The 19,376-nt window shown below is 40.9% G+C and overlaps 1 protein-coding gene across 3 annotated transcripts in view; it reads right to left on the reverse strand.

The window, feature by feature from the left end:
• CAMSAP2 (calmodulin regulated spectrin associated protein family member 2) overlaps positions 1–19,376 on the reverse strand; it is a 123,136-nt gene that overhangs the window by 72,338 nt on the left and 31,422 nt on the right. For 2 of the 3 annotated variants that reach the window (XM_061633921.1, XM_061633923.1), the window contains one exon: positions 13,785–13,829. The exons of the other annotated variant lie outside the window; for it this stretch is intronic. In XM_061633921.1, coding sequence (XP_061489905.1) covers positions 13,785–13,829 — 45 coding nt within the window. The remainder of the gene's footprint in view (positions 1–13,784; positions 13,830–19,376) is intronic. 3 annotated transcript variants of the gene reach the window in all.

Consider the following 19,376-nt stretch of genomic DNA (forward strand, 5'->3'; position numbering starts at 1 on the left):
CTCGGCGTCGTCTCTCTTTCTCTTCTTCCGACAGCCTTGGTCTGCCCCCCCGCCCTTCGGTCGCGCTACCCGTCGTTCCCGAAGTGGAGGGATTCTTGCTGCAAGGCGCCGAGGCAGAGTATCTAGGGGGCTCCTGTCTCTTCTCCAGGCGTCTCCCCTCCAGTCGGTGATCGATCTGCAGGCACAGCCGAATAAGTTCTGGCAGGTCGGTGGGGGGGGCGGTCCTGGCCAGTTCATCCAGGATCTCCGCATTCAGTCCGCTCCGGTACATGAACATCAGGGCTGCCTCATTATAGCCAGTCTCTTGGGATAAAATTTTAAACGCATTAGTATACTCGGAAACAGTTCCTTTTTTTTGTTTCAGAGCGCCTAACTGCCGCGCTACAGTTTCCGCTCTTTGCGGGTCTTGAAACATCTCGGTCATTTCTTGTATGAATCCTCTGTACCTTCCTAGGACAGCATCCTTTCTCACCAGAAACGGAGTCACCCACTTTGCAGCTTCTCCCTCCAGGAGGCTGATCACGAATGCCACTTTAGCCCCATCACCCGGAAATTCTGCATTCCTGACATCCAAGTATAGTTCACATTGAGCCACGAAGGTTGCCAACTGATCACTTTGTCCTGCATACTTTGGGGGTAATCCAATGGGCACCTTTACTGCAGCGGCTGGAGGGGCAGTTCGCATCCGATCGATCGTGGCTTTCAAGGCCTGATTATCCGTTTTCAGTGCCTTGACTGCTGCCAGCAAGGATTGAACATCCATCTGTAAATCAGCCACATTAGTCCTCAAGAGTCTCACTTCTTCCGTCTCAGAAGTGGGATTTGTTCCCCCCTCCGCTCCCTTTGACATCTTGTCCTCGTCCCGTGGAGAGAGCGTTGAGACTGATTTAGGTGGCTCTGTCAAGCTGTCAGGTCCAGGATGAGACTGAGGAACCAGACCAGTGGGTGAAAGCAATTCAGTTTTTATTAGAGTGACATCCACACAAACGCTGCGCCTTCTCATAAAGCGCCACTGACTTACAGATCCTGCGACATGGAAAGATAGTTGACAGAGCGAAGTGCACTTTCCTGCCCAACTCTTAAGTAGGACCCAAACGGGCACGAAGCCTTTCACTCCGCCTCAATCCACCCTCAGGGGCCACCTGTCTCCCCCTCCCCCTTTCTTGTCTCTTCACTCGTCGTCGAGTACACGGTGAGGGGGGAAGCGCCGGCCCCTCCCCTTCTGAAGATTCCGACTCCGGTATGGGCGTAAGGGGAGGTCCGGGCGGAGGGGGAGGCGTGTGAACTTTCAAGGTTGGCTCCGAGACTCTGGCGCTCCCAGGATCTCCGTTGCTGGGCAACCCTATCTCTGGACATTCCTCTCCTTCTCCTTCGCTCAAGTATGACAGGGGGCTCCCCTCCCCCTCGTCTTCTGACTCTAAATCCCCGGGACCCCAATTCCGCATCCCGACACAGGTGGTACAGCCACTGCATCTATTCCAGAGGGCCTGGGGATTCTGTGGCCCCAACAAATGAGGTATTGCAAGCAGGTCTCTAGGCACTTGGTCTCCTTAGACAGAGTTCATAAAAGAACGGGGCCCTCCAGATGTTTACAACTCCCACCTTCCCTGACCATTGCCCTTGCTGGCTGAGGTTGATGGTGTTGGAGTCTACAACATCTGAAGGGCCACAGGTTCCCCACCACGATTTAGATCACCGATTTTTACAAGCTGAATTTATGTGCACACAGCTTCTTTCGAAACCTGTGGATTCTCTGAAAGCAAGAGCAAAAGGATGGAATGCACCCCTCTGCTCAACCTTTCCTCCCACCATGAATTATGGCATGTTTCAGCTTCTAAATATGGAATTTGAAAGTATTATTTTTAAAAAACAAACAAACACAAAGCTGCAATTGCGCTTTTTGTAGTTAGGTTTGACTTGATCTGTCAGATAATCTCCAAAATCTCCTGTAATTACTGCTTGCTTTGTGTGAATTCCAGAAGCTTCAGTCATGCTAGAGATTTAGGTCTGCATGGTAAGAAGCTTACTGAGTCCTGAAGAACAATTATTTTCAAGCACCATAGCTAATGCTTCCTTGTTGCCTCATGCTATTTGGGAATGAGATCATTTTGCACAAAACATTTGCCCAGTTTTACTTGTGGTATACACACAGCAAATATTTGCCCAGTCTTCCCTGAAACACACACATGGTAAAAATAAATTTATATTTAAAATATTAATATATTAACTCTGAAGGCTTAATTTCAAAACAAGACAATACTCATCAGGTCAAGGCAATCCAAACTCTCCTGCACAGGAGAGGGATCACAGAACATATACTATGATTTGCAGGTTACTGTTAATCAGATTTTTACAATAACATTTTAAACATTTGGTTGTTTATATAATTTCAGGGCAAAATATCTAATGGATTATTTTATGTCTGACATTTAAAGTTGTTTTTTTTAAAAAAAACAACACCCTGCAACTGTAGCATTCTATACAAACTACATAAACCTCAGGCATCTGAAATTTCATTTTGTTTTTATTTATCTTTGTATCATTTTGCCTAAAATAACACTGCTACAAATATAGTCATAATCACTGAGAAAAAGATTCCTCAGTTTCCTAAAAGACTACAGTTACATACTGCATCTACACCAAAAATAATGTATATGGCCTAGCCTTAAAAGAGAAAAAGATCTGGCCATATAACACTAAACTATTGTTGTGACTAGAACTTGCAAGCGATCTTGAACCTGAAGCTTAAGGGATGTCAGGTAAGGATGGTTAACCTGTGGTACTCCAGATATTGTTACATTCCAACTCCTAACCCTGATCGTTGGCTAGGAGTTGGAGTTCAACAACATCTGGAAGGTCACCTGTTAGCCACTGCTGAACTATAGGGCAAAAAGCCACATGACTTACTGCAAAGCAACAAGCTGTAGTGGGCCATCTGCTAATTACTATCTTCTATAAAATCATAGGTTGAACTTGCTCTTATGCCTGAGCACTGATGGGGATTCTGACATTGCTCCAGTTCCTTGCCAGAAACCTGCATCACCTCCAGCTTCAACACTAGAACACAATGGTGTGGTTTAGTCAGTTGTGTTGCAGCTGTTTACTGGGAGACTGGCACAGTGCAAATGCACTGGCAATTGATCGAATGTTACCTTAGCATGATGTGCATAACAACTTGGCAAGCTTGTTGCCAGCATACTCTTCATCACTTGGCAGCAGCATCTTGCCACACTTCTGCATCTGATCAGAAATCCAGGAGAGACATGGTGTAATGCTCTTTGCCATTTGGTTGGTCAGTGCTGGTGGAATAGCTTGTTAAGTGGTTCCTTTCCTCGCTAATTGCTTTCTCCCTAGAATAAAGCTAGGTGCACTCAAGTAAAAAAAGGAAAGATACATGTAACACTACTATATGGTAAGTCGCCAGTTATTTACTTTCTTGAGAAATAGGACAAAATAGGACTCTAGGAAAAGGGCCATAGCTCAGTGGCACAGTATCTATTTTGCACGCAGAAGGTCCAAGGTTCAATCCTCAGTATCTCCAAGTAGGGCTAGGAGATAATCCTGTCTGCAGTGCTGGAGAGCCACTGGCAGTCAATGTAGACAGCACTGAGCTAGATGGACTAATGGGTCTGCCTCGGTATGAGGCAGCTGCCTGTACTCCTGCTATTTTCCTCGAAGCTATGGCATTCTTACCAGAAACCAGTATGGCTTTGTAAACAACAACAACAACAACAAATGCAAACAGCAGAAATCTCATGGAGTTTGCTTGCCCCCCACTTTTACAAAGCCCTCCTTAGAGAGGGAAGCAAGGATTGAAGTAAGACAGATGCCAAGGAAAGAAAGTTTGTTCTGTTAGGCTCTGTAAATAAAGTGAACTCTGGAAAATTTGTTCATTCAGGAGTTCACATTTGCAAACCTGAGTAAAGGCAGTCAAAAACTATGGGGACCTTCAATAATGCTCACTAATTTATGACTTTATTTGTTACATTTATACCCTGCCTTTCTTTCCCCATAGAACCCAAGGTGGCATACATGTGGTTCCCAGGCGGTCTCCCATCCGGGCACTAACCAGACCCAAACCTGCTTAGCTTCAGCAAGGGGGTGGCCTCATGTGCCTTCAGACCATAGCCTGGGATGTTGTGGAAAGAAGCAGTGTGGTATAGAGGTTAGAGTGTTGGACTAGGTCTTGAGAGACCATGGTTCAAATCCTGATTCAGCCATCAAGTTCCCTGGGTGATCTTGGGCCAGTCACCATCTCTCAGCCTAACCTACCTCACAGGGTTGTTGTGAGGATAAAATGGGGAGGGGGAAGAACTATGTATGCCAGCTTGAGTTCCTTGCAGAAAAGGTGGAGTAAATATAATTTTAGGTGTAGAAAAATCTTGGATACCTACCCATTAACTTATCTGTATGTGCAAATCAAAGAGCTGTAATGGATAAATGCCTATGCATGCATTTTCGTGCACAAGATTACCTCAAGGGAACATTTATTCTTGAAGGTCAAGATCAAGATAAGGCACAAAAAGTCTGTATAATGCTGTAGCTGGCGTAACATGAGCGCTAGTTGCTTTTCATCACCACAAAAGATGAACATGAGCATATTTTACAGCATAAGATGGGTCACCCTCAATTTTAAAAAACTGAACCAATGTGGGGACATATTTGCACTACTGAAATGAGGTCAGTTAAGTCCAACACAGAAATACAGTGGGTTGTAGAATTATAAACTAAGCTACAAATTTTTTCAAGCTTCATAAACCACAAGCCCTCCAAACATAGTAACCAGTATGGTCATTATTCATATCATTCAATTAAATATTCCCCCACCCCACCAGAATACTACACAGCAAAAAGTATAAAGTAACACACAGTGAAAGTTGTTGTATTCTATATTCAACAATGAAAAACAGAAAAGTCAAATTCTACTCTTGCAAATGATTAATTGCCGAATTTTCACAGTGACAGATTCATAAGAGTTCAATTTAACAAGAATGGTAATTACTGTATATACTATTATTTAATTACACAGAATTATTTTGTAAAGAGTGCAAGTTTCAAAAATTTATTTTTATCTTTGTTGCTGGTACTCCACAAAGCATACAATTCCTGGAACTGGAAAATATTTTTAGTTTATAATTGGATCCCCTAGACCAGGCTGGGTAAACTGTGGCCCTTCAGATATTGCTGGACTACAGCTTCCAGCATCCCTGACCATTTGCCATGCCAGCTGGGGCTGATGGAAGCTGGAATCCTGCAACATCTGGAGGGCCATAAGTTCTTCTTCTACACCTTGATCATAATTCAACACTGAATTAAGTGCAATTAAGCATGCTCAATTTTGCATTTTTACTTCTAAAAATTTCCTGCTCCAACTAACAAGCTCTCACATAAGCTTACAGCAGTACAATAGCATCAATTATTCAATAGAACAATTAGCCATCAAGTCATGTGCTAGATTCTTGCCTGTAGCTTCTACTTTGTTAAATAAAGACATCACTAGTCATAATTATCTTGGTTATAAACCATATGTTATATCCTAGTCATACTCAATGGAATCATTACTAATTTAATTAAATTTCACTGGGTCTGCTCAAGAGTATGACAGATATTGCCCAATGCGTTACTAGTTTCATCCTTTGTCTATAAATGTCAGGAATAAGAAAAACAACTGTTGGCTTCCTTTCCTAAAACTCCCATTTTGAAATGCCATCTCTCAGATATACCTGAATTCAGTTCTGAGTAGTAAGTTGCACAGAAAATTTGTTTTCTGCTAGAAGGTAGGCATGAGGACCAAATGAGATGAGGCAGCCACATATATTTTATTTCCATCTCTTGACTGTTCCTATTTCTTCATGAAACTGAGCATTCTCTTCTACTCTCCCTATTTTTCAATGATTCAAGCAATTTCTTTCCTAGCTCACTCCCAGTATCAGAGCTGGGCTGGGGAGCAAATTGCTTGAAACAAATGATCATAGCTAGGCAAAACAAGAGACATAGTAGGGCTAAGTTCCTCTCACCCATAAGCTCCATTTCACATCTAAAAATGGTATCCCCAGCCATGTATGTGACTGAGAGGGCAGACACATTCGTACATACCCCAGTGGCATATAATGGGGATGCTGAGAGAAAGGGAGATAGGCTTGTCTGTGATCACCCAGCAAATTCATGTTTGGGGAAAAATTTGAACTGGGTGCAACATGGCTCATAGCTGATTCTCTTAAAGCACTAACAGTCACTCCAGGGTAGTCCCTTAGAAATTTTGTCACCCTGGGTTTCTTTGGGAGGAAGGAAGAGATATAATTCAATCATCACCATCTTCTTACATTTTTTTTTTGCAGAGTACAAAACAAGCAAAAATGGCATTGATGTAAAATGGCATACAAATATTTTTATGCTATTTTATACACTAGCAAGTTTTAGGCTTGTATACTGGAAATGCTGGTCATGTCAGAACCATGAAAAAAGAAATAATTTTGTTTTATTTTTTACCCTTCTCTTTTATCCTAGTAACATATTCATTGGCTTAATTTCTAAGTGACTGTAGTATGAAAAGAATAGTTTTTCTGATACAAGTACAGTTGGGAAGAATGTCACATTCCAGAAGATTGCCTAGCTGGCATATAATTATGAGAAGCAACTTGGAAGTATGACCATACTTTTTAAAAAGCATTAGAATTACGTCACTGCCATATAAGCATGAAATGACAAGGCAAAAAATGTGCATTCTGTTTCCCCGATTTTATGCAAGGAAATATTAACATGAACTACTCAGCTTTTATATGTTGCTATATGGTTAGTGATGTAGGAGAGTTTCATTTGGTCTGCATTTTTAAGCAAATTGAGCCAAATGGCATTAAAATACAGATCAAGATATAGTTATCATTTGGATTTTGCACTTCTCTAGATTATATCGTCCACAAAAAAGTACCTACATGCATTAAAAGTGTGTATTTTATGACAAAATATGTTTAGAAATATGTACAATGAGATGTTTAAAACAGGTATTTTGTGGTAAGATGCATATGTATTTAAATACAATTTTTGTATTGTTTTTAGATCCGTAGATTAATGTGTAAACAGGAGATGTAACAGACTTAAAAACAAACATATATGAAACAAACATATGTGACTGGCACAGACTAGACTATAGCGTGATCCAACAATCCCTATAAAGTGTTATATGGTACTCAAACTATGGTCCATGAACACCATTCAAGTGGTCCACAGAAACTTACAGAGCGGTTGAGAATATCTGAACTTGATCCTGCACTTGATTGTTTTACTTCACAAAACTTTGCTCACAAAAACAGGCATATCCATCACATTAGAAAGAAAAGGCTATGGTTATTAAAATATTGTAAAACAAAAAAAATATTAAGAAGTCTGCTGATGCCCCCCCACCCCAAAATTTTCAACTAATCATCAGGGGGAAAAGTTTGAGAACCACTGCTTTAGACTGCAGTCTTTCCCAACCTTTAGGTCCGCAGATGTTGCTGGACTACAGCTCCCATCAGCCCCAGACAGCATGGCCAATGGCAGGAATGACAGGAACTGTAGTCCACCAACATCTGGGGACCCAAAGGTTGGGAAAGGCTGCTTTAGAGTGTTCAAAATGATTCATAAACATTCTTCCAGAAATCCTAACTATCAACCTGCATGGTAGGCCAGTATAATTATCCCCACAATACAGGTAGGGTGGCCAAGGCCAAGAGAGAGTGGCCATGATCATGAGCAGAGATTAGATTGAATCAATGTTTTCTCAGCTCACAATATTAGCCAGGGACCTAGAAGTTGTTATAAGGTGACCGGGACAGTGGGGGAAGTACTTCAGGCAATCCATTAAAAATAATAATAATCCTTTGCAAGGGCCTTGGTCCCTTCTACATCAATATCTTCCCCTTTGACATAGTGTGGGGATGGCAGAGTTATCAAGGAAGTAGTACATTACACAGAAGGAAATTAGCAAGCCTTACACAAGCACTACTATGGCTTGTCCAAGGTCATTCAGAGAGTGACCACTCAAACAGTCTGTAGCCATGCACTGAAATCATGCCATGAACAATCTCTTGTGGGCTTTTGCTGCATTTTGGTACATGCTAATCAGTGGTGCATGTGGAAAAACACTTGCATATTCTGGTGCTGGTCTTGCCGCTATGTCCATTTAGCACCATCCCTGCCAGTTCTGGCCATGCTGTCTAGTTGAGAAAGAGAACTTAGCTTGAAGTATATTAATACTACTTCTAATAGAGAGACGCGATCCCATGCTTTGCTCAAGCCACACTGAAAATTATTTCAAGAGAAAAGCAAACTTTTTTTGCAATTTTAAAAGCTTACTGTAATACTTTCTTTTCTAAATTTCTGTGTATTCTATACCTGATCATACATGTTCATTTTCACTACCAATTTGGATTAGAATTATGTGGTGTAAACTGGTAGGATAATTTCTCCGTGATGGGAATCCATTTTAAAACATGGGAAATCCCAACTTGGGATGGACAGTACTGGAGAAAATTCAACTTTATTCCTGCCCTGCAGTTTAGAGCTTGTGGTCTCCTATCATGCAGCAAATTTTTGGCCATTTCTATAGATTTTTTTTTAAAGTCTCCACAAAGAAAAGGAAAATAATTCAGCATATACCTGCTCTTTCAGTTTTTCTGCTCCAGGGCTGAACAGAGACAACTGGAGATTTCTTCACAATTAATCAATAGTAACAATTTATGTGAACTCTTATCACAATTGAGACCTTGGGGTTATTGTATCTTTCCAGCGTTTTGAGGCTGTGTGAATGGTATGTAGACTTCCAAATAAGTAATTACAAATGCCATGTTAGGTGAAATATATTGGTTGAAAAAATAGAGAACATGTACTTATTCCCTAGGGTATTTGTATATGAGAATGCAACAGAGACTGTCTACTTGGTAATTAAAAACCAGAGATTTTTAGTTTTGTGACTTACTTGCAGAGTTCTAAGGTATTGAGAAAAAAACCTGTTATACACACATCTCTTACATACACCAGAGGGGTCACTAAAGTAATTGTTTCAAAAACTGACAGGTTCTCTTTTTTACCTGTAAGCCTATCACCATGGAAACTAAATGGTTCTTAATAACATTGCTCATGGTAACTGCTGTGCCTTATAATGCAGGGTGGAACCTACATTAAACATTTGCTTTTGTTACCTTATGCACTTTCATCACTTCCATCAAGTGATCTTCTGTGACTAATACTCAGCTTCAAATAATCAAGGCACATTTTATTAAAAAGGGGGTGGCTTTTCTTTTCAGATGAAGAAGGAGAGAATTAAGTATTAAAAGGCACATTTTTTTAAAAAAAAACACAAGAACTAAATACCTGCTTAGCCACAAAGCTCAGTGGATGGCCTTGAGCAAGTACTGTGTTTGCAGCCTAAACTATATCATAAGGTTGTTCTGAGGATAACCCCAAGTATGCCATAGTGAACTCCACAGAAAAAGAGTGGGATACAAATGAAAAGCTTACACCAGGCTATTATACAGGCTGAAAAACCTTACATACGTAAACCAGCATATTGATAACCATCCCTGTTAGAAAAAGACTCAGGCTTTCACACGAGACTGATTGCGTTAGTTTAACAGATTAAAAAGATAGTGCTTCTGTCCTGATTTCTAAAATTCCTTTCACACTGCAGTATTTGTTGCATTAAGGAACAGCAACTTTTCCAGCCAATATAATGGCATTTCGCTCAACTATCTTTCACACAGCTTGTTTTCATCCCTCACCCATGCACGCTGTTCCCCACTATGTAGGAGGTCTAAGATCTCATCCTGTCACCATGCAAGCCCTCTCCCTTTAGGATCTGACTTTTAAAATAGTTTTAATTGTATCAAGACAGGGGTGTGTGTGGGAAATGCTGCTGCTATCTGCGCTGATGCCGATAGCACATTCGTCAGGCAAAAAAAAAACACCACACGACTAAAGGGCAGGAATGCACTGCATGCTGGGATGCCTGTCACATGAGCAGCTGCAGCTAGCGTTCAACTTCTGCAATCTTCCAGGTTCCCGTCCTTGCTAATGGATTATTTCTGGTATCATTTATCATGGAAATTAGCACTAAACTTCCACTACATTCCACTAAAATTCTGGAGCTAGCTTGTGCTTCGTGTGAAACAGCAAATATAATGCGCACATTACCAGGTAAGAAATTGTCAGAATAATGGAATAAAGTGCAGTGTGAAAGCAGCCCTAGTGATTACACACCAATCAGCCCTAGTGATTACACCTTTGTAAGAAGGGCTTAATCCAGTCCCCTGCTTCCTTTCCCAATGGTTTGGCTTTGGGAACTCAACAGCTTGATCATTAATTTTCTAATTAGAGTTATGCATAAGCAGTCCCATCAGCAAGGACCCATGTACACACCATCTGCACTAGCTGTGGGATTCATCCTCTAGCAGGAGATGTGGGTTGATGCTTACTGCTTGGGCCTATATATTCCCTCACTGGATTGACACACCTACATGTAAAGTAGCTCTCGGCAGGACTGGATTTTAGATATAAATCAGCAAGCTTAATACACTAAAACTCACCCCACAATGTAAAAGAACTGTCATGCAGCACACAGAGAGTGGTAGCTTTTTAGACAGGAGTCTAAAATTAGTAATTTGTTGATATCTCTGAAAACCATAAATAGTACAACATAACCCATCTTGGTTGTTTTGAAAAGCTTCTGTTCAAATGGAGGTTCACTTATGTATCTGTAAATCCAGGAAACATTGTTTTTAGGCAGGAGGGCAGACACACACTGCAAAAATTAGGATTCTTTGTTTTTAAGAGTCTTTTTAAAAAACAAACACACACCAGACTGGCTTCTTTTATTTAAAACCAATTATGAAATATTTCTTTATTGCGATACATTTTCTCTAGCTCTACAATATTCTAGATTGCATCCTGTAATGGCACATTTTAGAGAGAACACAGAGAGTTTAAGGCAGTCCTAGAAGGCACAAGAGCAACTGTGCAAGGGCATTTATTGTTTATACTTGGCTTTGGAAGAGAAGAGCCATCACCACACAACAGTTAGAAGTGATGAAATAGTTTCTGTCAGGCTCTGCTTTTTACAAAGATCCAGGTTAGCAGGTCTCAGCAGAACATTTCCCAGGCCTCTACTTTAAAAACAAATGCATTAGTGGCATTAGAGAAATGGAGATGGACAGGTGAAAAAATAATACTTATCACATTAAAACTTGTGTCCTCTTTAGTCATTATGGTAATACAAATCCTTCAGAGTGATAAGTTGCTGACTAACAGATTTACTAGAAAGCTGACTTGCACATTTCCCAGTTCAAGCGCTGCAGGCAAGGATGGGATGGCATCATTACATCAATACACTGAAATATCTTACAATTCTAAATGGCAATTAAGTATAAAGCCACAATGAAGAACTTTGTGGCAACATGGAAGTTCGTATTGTTTTAAAGAATCTGTATTCAGGGAATGCCATAAACATCATGAGATAAGGGCACATTTAATTTGGACTTCAGACATCTCCTGTTTTTCCTGAACTCTGTCACCTACTTTGACCTGTTACCCGAGTTGGAGAAGGAAAAGCTCATATGGGGCAGTAAAATTAACCCTGATTAACACACTACAGTCATGGCTTGCCTCAAAGAATCATGTGAAGTGTGATTTGTGAAGGAAGCTGAGAGTTGTTAAAAGACCAATATTCCCCTCATAGAGCTACAATTCTGAAGAGTTCTCTGGGAAGAGGGACTGACTGTTAAACCACTCTGGGAACAGGGGTCTCCTAACAACTCTCAGCACCCTTCACAAACTACACTTCTCAGGATTCTTTGAGGGAAGCCATGACTGTATAAAGTGGAATAATAGTGGAAAAACTGTATGGTGTGAATGTGGCCTATGTCTGCAACAGTGTTAATGCAAACCTGGCTAGCACAAATTACATGTTACAAATCCACCTTTAAATTTGGCTACACTGGCTAAAGCTACTGGTTAGCATTAACACTGACACACTTCAAAAATGAAAGAGGGGAGAATTCCCATGTCAGAGGGAAGGCACGGAGGGGGAAGAATGTGCAAGTCAACAAAGCACTTCTCATCTCCAACCATCGTTAGGAACTTGGGAACATTATGTTTGCACTGGGCTATTTTTTAAACTGAAGAATGCAGATCTCTTGTCCACTTCCTGGTAAATATTCTGCTTCCACTGATAGCCAAAATATTAACTAGCTCAGCGTCATTATTCAGATTGCTTACAGAAAAGCTAGGTTACTTTCTAGTAATATAATAAACACTGCAGAAGGAAGTAACAGTAAAGCAACAAGATCTTCTAGTGAACCAAGATCAAGAAGGACAATTTGTGTTTTGTGATCAGAAAATAATGATGCATAGATTCTTGTCTCTTTGACCCATCACACTAACTCCTCTCCTCAAACTGAGGAAGAACCAATGGACTATCTACTTAAAAAATTAACTTGAGTATAAATTGTCTTTGTACACTACTTTTTATTTATTCAGCTGACTGAATCACAAATATACCTAACACCCTTGACTGAAGAAAAGCTGTAATATTCTACATAATGTTTAATACTAACTTTATAACTTAGCACTCTACATATTTTATATAAAAGTGGTTTTAACACTGTAGACAAAGGAAAGAACTGTATTTCCTAGTTTGGAGCGAGTGAGGGGAGTGAAATCAAGACAAAATTTCTTGGGTGGATGCCCTCAGCAAACCACTTCCCAATATAATAATTTCAGTATGCATTGAACTGTAGCTAACAGAGTTCCACTTATATACAGACTTCAATGCTTACTGAGAATTAATTAGATCTCAGGGGATGAGGGGGAGCCCTTTTGAAACATTTTAGCCATATAATTGAAGAACTGACTCACAAAGGCTCAAATTCCCAAAAGACAGGTATTTAACATCCACAAAACTGGGTATTTATTTAAGTTTGGGATGCTGAAACACAGCTGCAGGATACTAAAATTCATAGAGATATCGATGCCCTTGCAGTAACCTCACTGGGCCAGTCTATTCCAGTGTACTAGTTTGATTTGTAATCTAGAATAAAGCTACACAATACAATTCAGTGTGTGTTCAGAAAGCCAAACACCAGGCACAGAGCTTGTAAATACACTGGGATATTAAGCAGAGAACACCAGTAAGTACATAGCTTTGCTTTATTCCAGTGTAATTTATTAGTAGGTTGGTTCTCATCTCAATTCAGCATGCACGCCTTTATTGATTGAAGTCACGCAGATGGACTAGATAGCTGTGAAAAGCAGTGGCAAGTGTGGTTTATCTTCTGTATATAACTTGCCTTATTCCAAGGAAGAAGAAAAGACAGAAGGAAAAGCAAAATTTCACAGATGTTTAAATTGTGATGTTAATTTTTTTTTTTACACATTTCAGAAATACTCATTTTCATCTACTAAAGTGCTAATAAACCCAGTTTAGCCTACATGTGATGACACTGTGGTATTCTCAAGACTAACAAATCAAAAGGTCACAATAAGAGTCTAACTTGGAGCTCACAAATTCTAGCTGGTCAGACGCATTCTCAGAAGAAAATGGATATAATGAAAAAAAACAATGCCTAAAGTTATGTGTGCTGCTTAATTGAAAAAAAAGTTATGGTTCTATATCTATTCAATCCAAAGAAAACTAGTTATGCAACCAGTGTAAAATCTGCATGCCCTCTTTTTTGCCAATCATAGAGAGGGATGAGTAACAAATGCAGAGCACTGAAGATGCAGCCCAACTACTAGAAATGTTATTCACCCACCTTTCTGACTTCTGACATTTCAGCAAACACTGGTTTCGTACAAATCTGAGGGATCAAAAGAAATATATATATAAGCCTATGTTCCTCCATTCAGAAGGGAACATGACCTAGTTCGGGTCATTGCACTGTAGAAATGTTTTATGTGCTTTGCTTGTGAACTTTTCTGTTTTTGTACAAATCTGAAGGATGAAAAGAAAAATAAGGCTACTCAGCAATGAAAGCAATTGTAAATTCTCAGCACACACTTTTCAGATTGTTACACAATGTATCTGGTGTAGAAATGCTTAATGTGATTTGCTAGTGCAGTTTTCTGCAAATTGAGAGATTACATAGATTTATTTATTATTTTATTTATATCCTGCCCTTCCTCCCAGCAGGAGCCCAGGGCAGCAAACGATAGGTGGCTAGGTTCTATTTAAAAGCGCACCGGAAACAGATACAAGCATGGCTAGAAAAGAAATGAAAGCTTGGAGAAAGAAGTAGATGTGGAAAGGGGAGGAGCAGGAAGTAAAAACTGATTCACCCACCCAGAAACACTGAAACAAATAATTTGTAAGCCCGACTGAAGCAGATTAGAGCCTGATTTTCCCCAATTTAACAGATATTTCCATATTGAGTAAATCAGAATTTACAGGAGGAAATTATTGAGACTGGTGTTTAAGGGTAATGTCATATGTACTACGCAAACTAAATAGGAATGCAAACTGGAAACACACAGTTAAACTCCAGCGTGGAGAAGTCTGAAGACGTGCACACACAGAGAGAAGTATAACTGGCATTTTCCTGCTTGCAGGGCTTGATACGAGAACATAAAAAGAGTCTGCTGGATCAGGCTAACTGCATCTAGTCCAGCACCCTGTTCTCACAGTGGCCAACAGTTGCCCATGGAAAACCCACCAGCAGGACCTGAGTGCAAAGAGCCATCTAAGGTGGTGGCCATCCCTGCCACTCATGGGAGCGAATTCCATAGTTTAACTATGCTCTGTGTGAAGTACTTTCTTTTGTCTGTCCTGAAACTTCCAACATTCAGCTTTATTGGCTCTTCATGAGGGGGTATTCACACGTTACTCTGTACCCAGGTAGAAGCCCCCTGTTCAGCTATTTGAGAAAGAATCTACACATGGTGATTTGAAAAGCCATCGTGTCTACCAGTACCCTGAAGAAAGAGGTCTTTTGTGAGTCTCCCTGCATGCTGTCCACGTGGAGTTGATCATGAGCAATTAGTGTTCCTCCCTGGGGAAGAGACTGAGGCTTTGTTCTAGCAGCAGCAGTAGCTGCTGCCTATCAGAAATGAGCTCAAGGAAACGTCAATTACTGGAGCCACAGAGAAGGAAAGAGGAATACTGTAAGGCTAAAACGGAGGCAAGGGCAAGAAAGAGGGAAAGAAAACCCGCCTGAAGCAGAGCTTCTGTGTGCTGGCAATGAATGAGTTTGAGGGAAGGAAGGAGAAAAAAATGGGGGAGAGGACAGAGCTTTGGAGGATTCACATGAATTTTTAAGATGTCTAAAGGTAAAGGTGTCACCACACTTATAGTGCAAGTCGTTTCCGACTCTCAGGGTGACGTCTTGCGACGTTTACAAGGCAGACTGTATATATGGGGTGGGTTTGCCAGTTCCTTCCCCGGCCTTTCTTTACCCCCCAGCATATGCCGGGTACTCATTTTACTGACCACGGATGGATGGAAGCCTGAGTGGACCTCGACCCCTTTTACTGGAGATTCGACTTCCTCCTTCCATTAGAATCGAACTCTGGCCGTGAGCAGAGCTTCGGCTGCATTACCGCCGCTTACCACTCTGCGCCACGGAGGATCTTAAAATCTTAAAATGTCTACTCAGAAGTAAATCCCACTGAGTTCAGTGGGGCTTACTCCCAGATAGGTGGAGCGGAGCTTCTGTGTGCTAGCAATGAGCTTGAGGAAAGGAAGAAGGAAAAATGTCTACTCAGAAGTAAAGCCCACAGCGTTCAGTGGGACTTACTCCCAGGTAAATGGAGTGCCTAAAAATGTGAGAGAGACTCACAGGAAGCTAGAGCTAGGAACTGTTTAAATTGTTGATTTTAAAAAAATAAGTTTGTTTTACAAACTTAAATGGAGTTCAAGCCCCTTGTAGGCTCAGACAAATGAAAATTGCTATCTTGATAGAAGGCAGAAGAAAGCTGTACAGTAGGGCCCCACTCATACGGCGGGTTACGTTCCGGACCCCTGCTAAAAAGCGGAACTCATTGAATAGAATGGCGTGCGACACCCGAAAACGGCCGTAAAAGCGGAACACCATATGAGTAGGGCTTTAGTCTAATTGCGTCAAATTGAGCCCGCCGCATTAGCGAAAGCTGTAAAGCGGTGAAGAGGGGGGATAGATTCTGGGGGCTTGCACTGTAATTCTAAAAATGTCTACTCAGAAGTAGGACTCACTTAGTTCAATGGGGCTTACTCATAGGTAAGCATTGTTAGGATTGCCTAAAAAAAGCAAGAGTTCTGATAGAGAAGCTAGAGCTAGGCAAGGACTGTTTACTTCGTTAAATTTTACAAAATTAAGTTTGATGACATTCATAGTACAATCCTAATCCCATGCCTACTCTAAAGTAAATCTCATTCAGTTCGGTGGGCCCTACTCCCAGGTAAGAAGGATTAGGATTCCAGCCCCTTAGAAGAAACAGTTGGGGGGGCAGGGCAGGGAGAGAGTTTGTCTATGTGTCTGCTCACAGTACAGTCCTAGCCATGTTTATTCAGAAGTGAGTCCCACTGAGCTCAATGGGACTTACTCCCAGGTAAGTGGGGTTGGGATAGAATTTCAGCATCACTTTGAGGGAAATGTAGGAAGAGGTAAAAGGACAACAGAGAGGTAATGAAGAGAGAAAAGGTAGGGGGAAACCTAAGACTCTGAAGCAAAACTTGTGTGTCCCCCCGTGGGCTCAGACAAGTGAAAATTGCTATCTTGAGAGAAGCTGGGAGGATGTACCAGTAATCTAGTAAAGGGGATGGGGAGAAAGACTTAGGAATCTGAAGTTACAGCGCCGTCCTAACCATGTTTATTCAGAACCAAGTTCCACTGAGTTTAACAGGGATTATTCCTGAACATAGAATTACAGCCTTTAACTTCTAAATTCAATTCTTTCCTTTAAATACTAGGTGATTTATCAATAAATATTATAAAATTTATAAGTCTGTTAAGTGTTCAATGTGTCATCACGTGACTATTATTGTTGCTTGTTATGGAGTAGCACAGCTACTCTTCAGAACCGTGCAACAAATAGATTCAAAAAGGTTACTTTAAACTTGCTCCAAACCCCTGTGGCATGTAATCTAGAATAGCTGCAGTCACAACTGCATTAATAAAATAACTTAATGGCTAGGTAACACATTGCTCAGAAATGATAGTTATAAATAAATAATAAAAACTTTGGGTGATAGTTATCCCTTGTATCTTAACAACCAATCCCAAGCAGGTTTATCAAAAGTAACTTTCACAGTTCAATGGAACTTACTCTCAAGTACTTGTGATTGGTCCCCAATAGAAAAGGGTGTGAGACAAGGGTGTTTTTTATCACCCTATCTGTTTAATCTGTACACAGAACATATTATACGGAAAGCAGGACTGGACCAAGACGAAGGAGGTGTGAAAATTGGAGGGAGAAATATCAATAATTTAAGATATGCAGACGATACCATACTCTTAGCAGAAACCAGTAATGATTTGAAACAAATGCTGATGAAAGTTAAAGAGGAAAGCACAAAAGCAGGACTACAGCTGAACATCAAAAAGACTAAAGTAATGACAACAGAAGATTTCTGTAACTTTAAAGTTGCCAAAGAGGACATTGAACTTGTCAAGGATTATCAATACCTTGGCACAATCATTAACCAAAATGGAGACAATAGTCAAGAAATCAGAAGAAGGCTAGGACTGGGGAGGGCAGCTATGAGAGAACTAGAAAAGGTCCTCAAATGCAAAGATGTATCACTGAACACTAAAGTCAGGATCATCCATATCATGGTATTCCTGATCTCTATGTATGGATGTGAAAGTTGGACAGTGAAAAAATCAGATAAGAGAAAAATAAACTCATTTGAAATGTGGTGCTGGAGAGCTTTGCGGATACCATGGACTACGAAAAAGACAAATAATTGGGTGTTAGAACAAATTAAACCAGAACTGTCACTAGAAACTAAAATGATGAAACTGAGGTTATCATATTTTTGACACATAATGAGAAGACATGATTCATTAGAAAAGACAACAATGCTGGGGAAAACAGAAGGGAATAGAAAAAGAGGAAGGCCAAACAAGAGATGGATTGATACCATAAAGGAAGCCACAGACCTGAACTTACAAGATCTGAACAGGGTGGCTTATGACAGATGCTCTTGGAGGCAGAGCTTGGAAAAGTTACTTTTTTACACTACAACTCCCATCAGCCCCAGCCAGGATGGCCACTGGATTGGGCTGATGGGAGTTGTAGTTTAAAAAAGTAACTTTTCCAAGCTCTGCTTGGAGGTCACTGATTCATTGGGTCGCCATAAGTTGTAATCGACTTGAAGGCACATAACACCACACTTGTGCATAGTATTGTAGCCTTAATCTTATTTAATGCCGTATTTCCTTTACGTCTCAACTTTCCTGCAAAGAGCTCAGTGTGGCATACATAGTCCTGCACCTCCCCAATATATCCTCAGAACAGCCCTATGAGGTAGTTTAGGCTGAGAAGGCCACTAGCCCAAAAGTCACCCAGTGAGTTTCATGGCAGAATGAGGATTTGAATCCAGGTCTCCCAAGCTCTGGCCCAGTAGTCTTATCACTACACCACACTGGCTTTTGCAGAACCTGTACACTACAGTACTACTATAAATCACAATATAAATTACCCACTATACTTTCTTCTTGGTTCTTTTAAAACCTATTGAAATCAATGGTAATGTAAATTGTGTGCTTTATATTTCCTCCTAAAGGTCAAGAGAGAGAAAAATAGCCAGGACTTTTCCAATAATTTGATGGCATAGGTCAGCAGTGACACATGGGGTGTGTGTGTCAGAATGGCAGTGGCACAGAGATGGCAAGGTTGGGGGTACTCTGGTGGAATGTAGCACAAGCATGCAGGTGGGTGCCCACCTTTCCCCATCCCCAATCAGTGAGTGGCAACGCTGTCATTACTGAGAGAGCACTGCTGACACAGAGACTGGGATCTACCCAGTGTTTTACTAGAATCCCAAGAGCCACCAACTACAGCCAGCTGCAAAAGACATACTTCTAGTATGAAAGAACATGGCATCTCTGAGAAGTTGCTGAGCACAGGTTTATCAGAACTGAGATGAGCTCACAGTCTTTCCACACATAGATCTATTCCTACTTTCCACAAGTATTCTTAATTTCAGTTGTCAAATTTCCAAACGGGTGTGTGTCCTTTTGTTGCTGTTGTTAAACAATTGGAAGACAGAAGCACTTGCCAATTGACTACAAATCTCCCAGGGATCTAGCAATAGATTACCTTCTAGCCAGCCCTGCGCTAAATCCCAGTTATGGTCTGAAGGCACATGAGGCTACCACTTTGCTGAAGCTAAGCAGGTCTGGGTCTGGTCAGTGCCTGGATGGAAGACT

Source organism: Rhineura floridana, chromosome 6 (assembly GCF_030035675.1).
Source record: "Rhineura floridana isolate rRhiFlo1 chromosome 6, rRhiFlo1.hap2, whole genome shotgun sequence".
NCBI classification, from domain to species: Eukaryota; Metazoa; Chordata; class Lepidosauria; order Squamata; family Rhineuridae; genus Rhineura; species Rhineura floridana.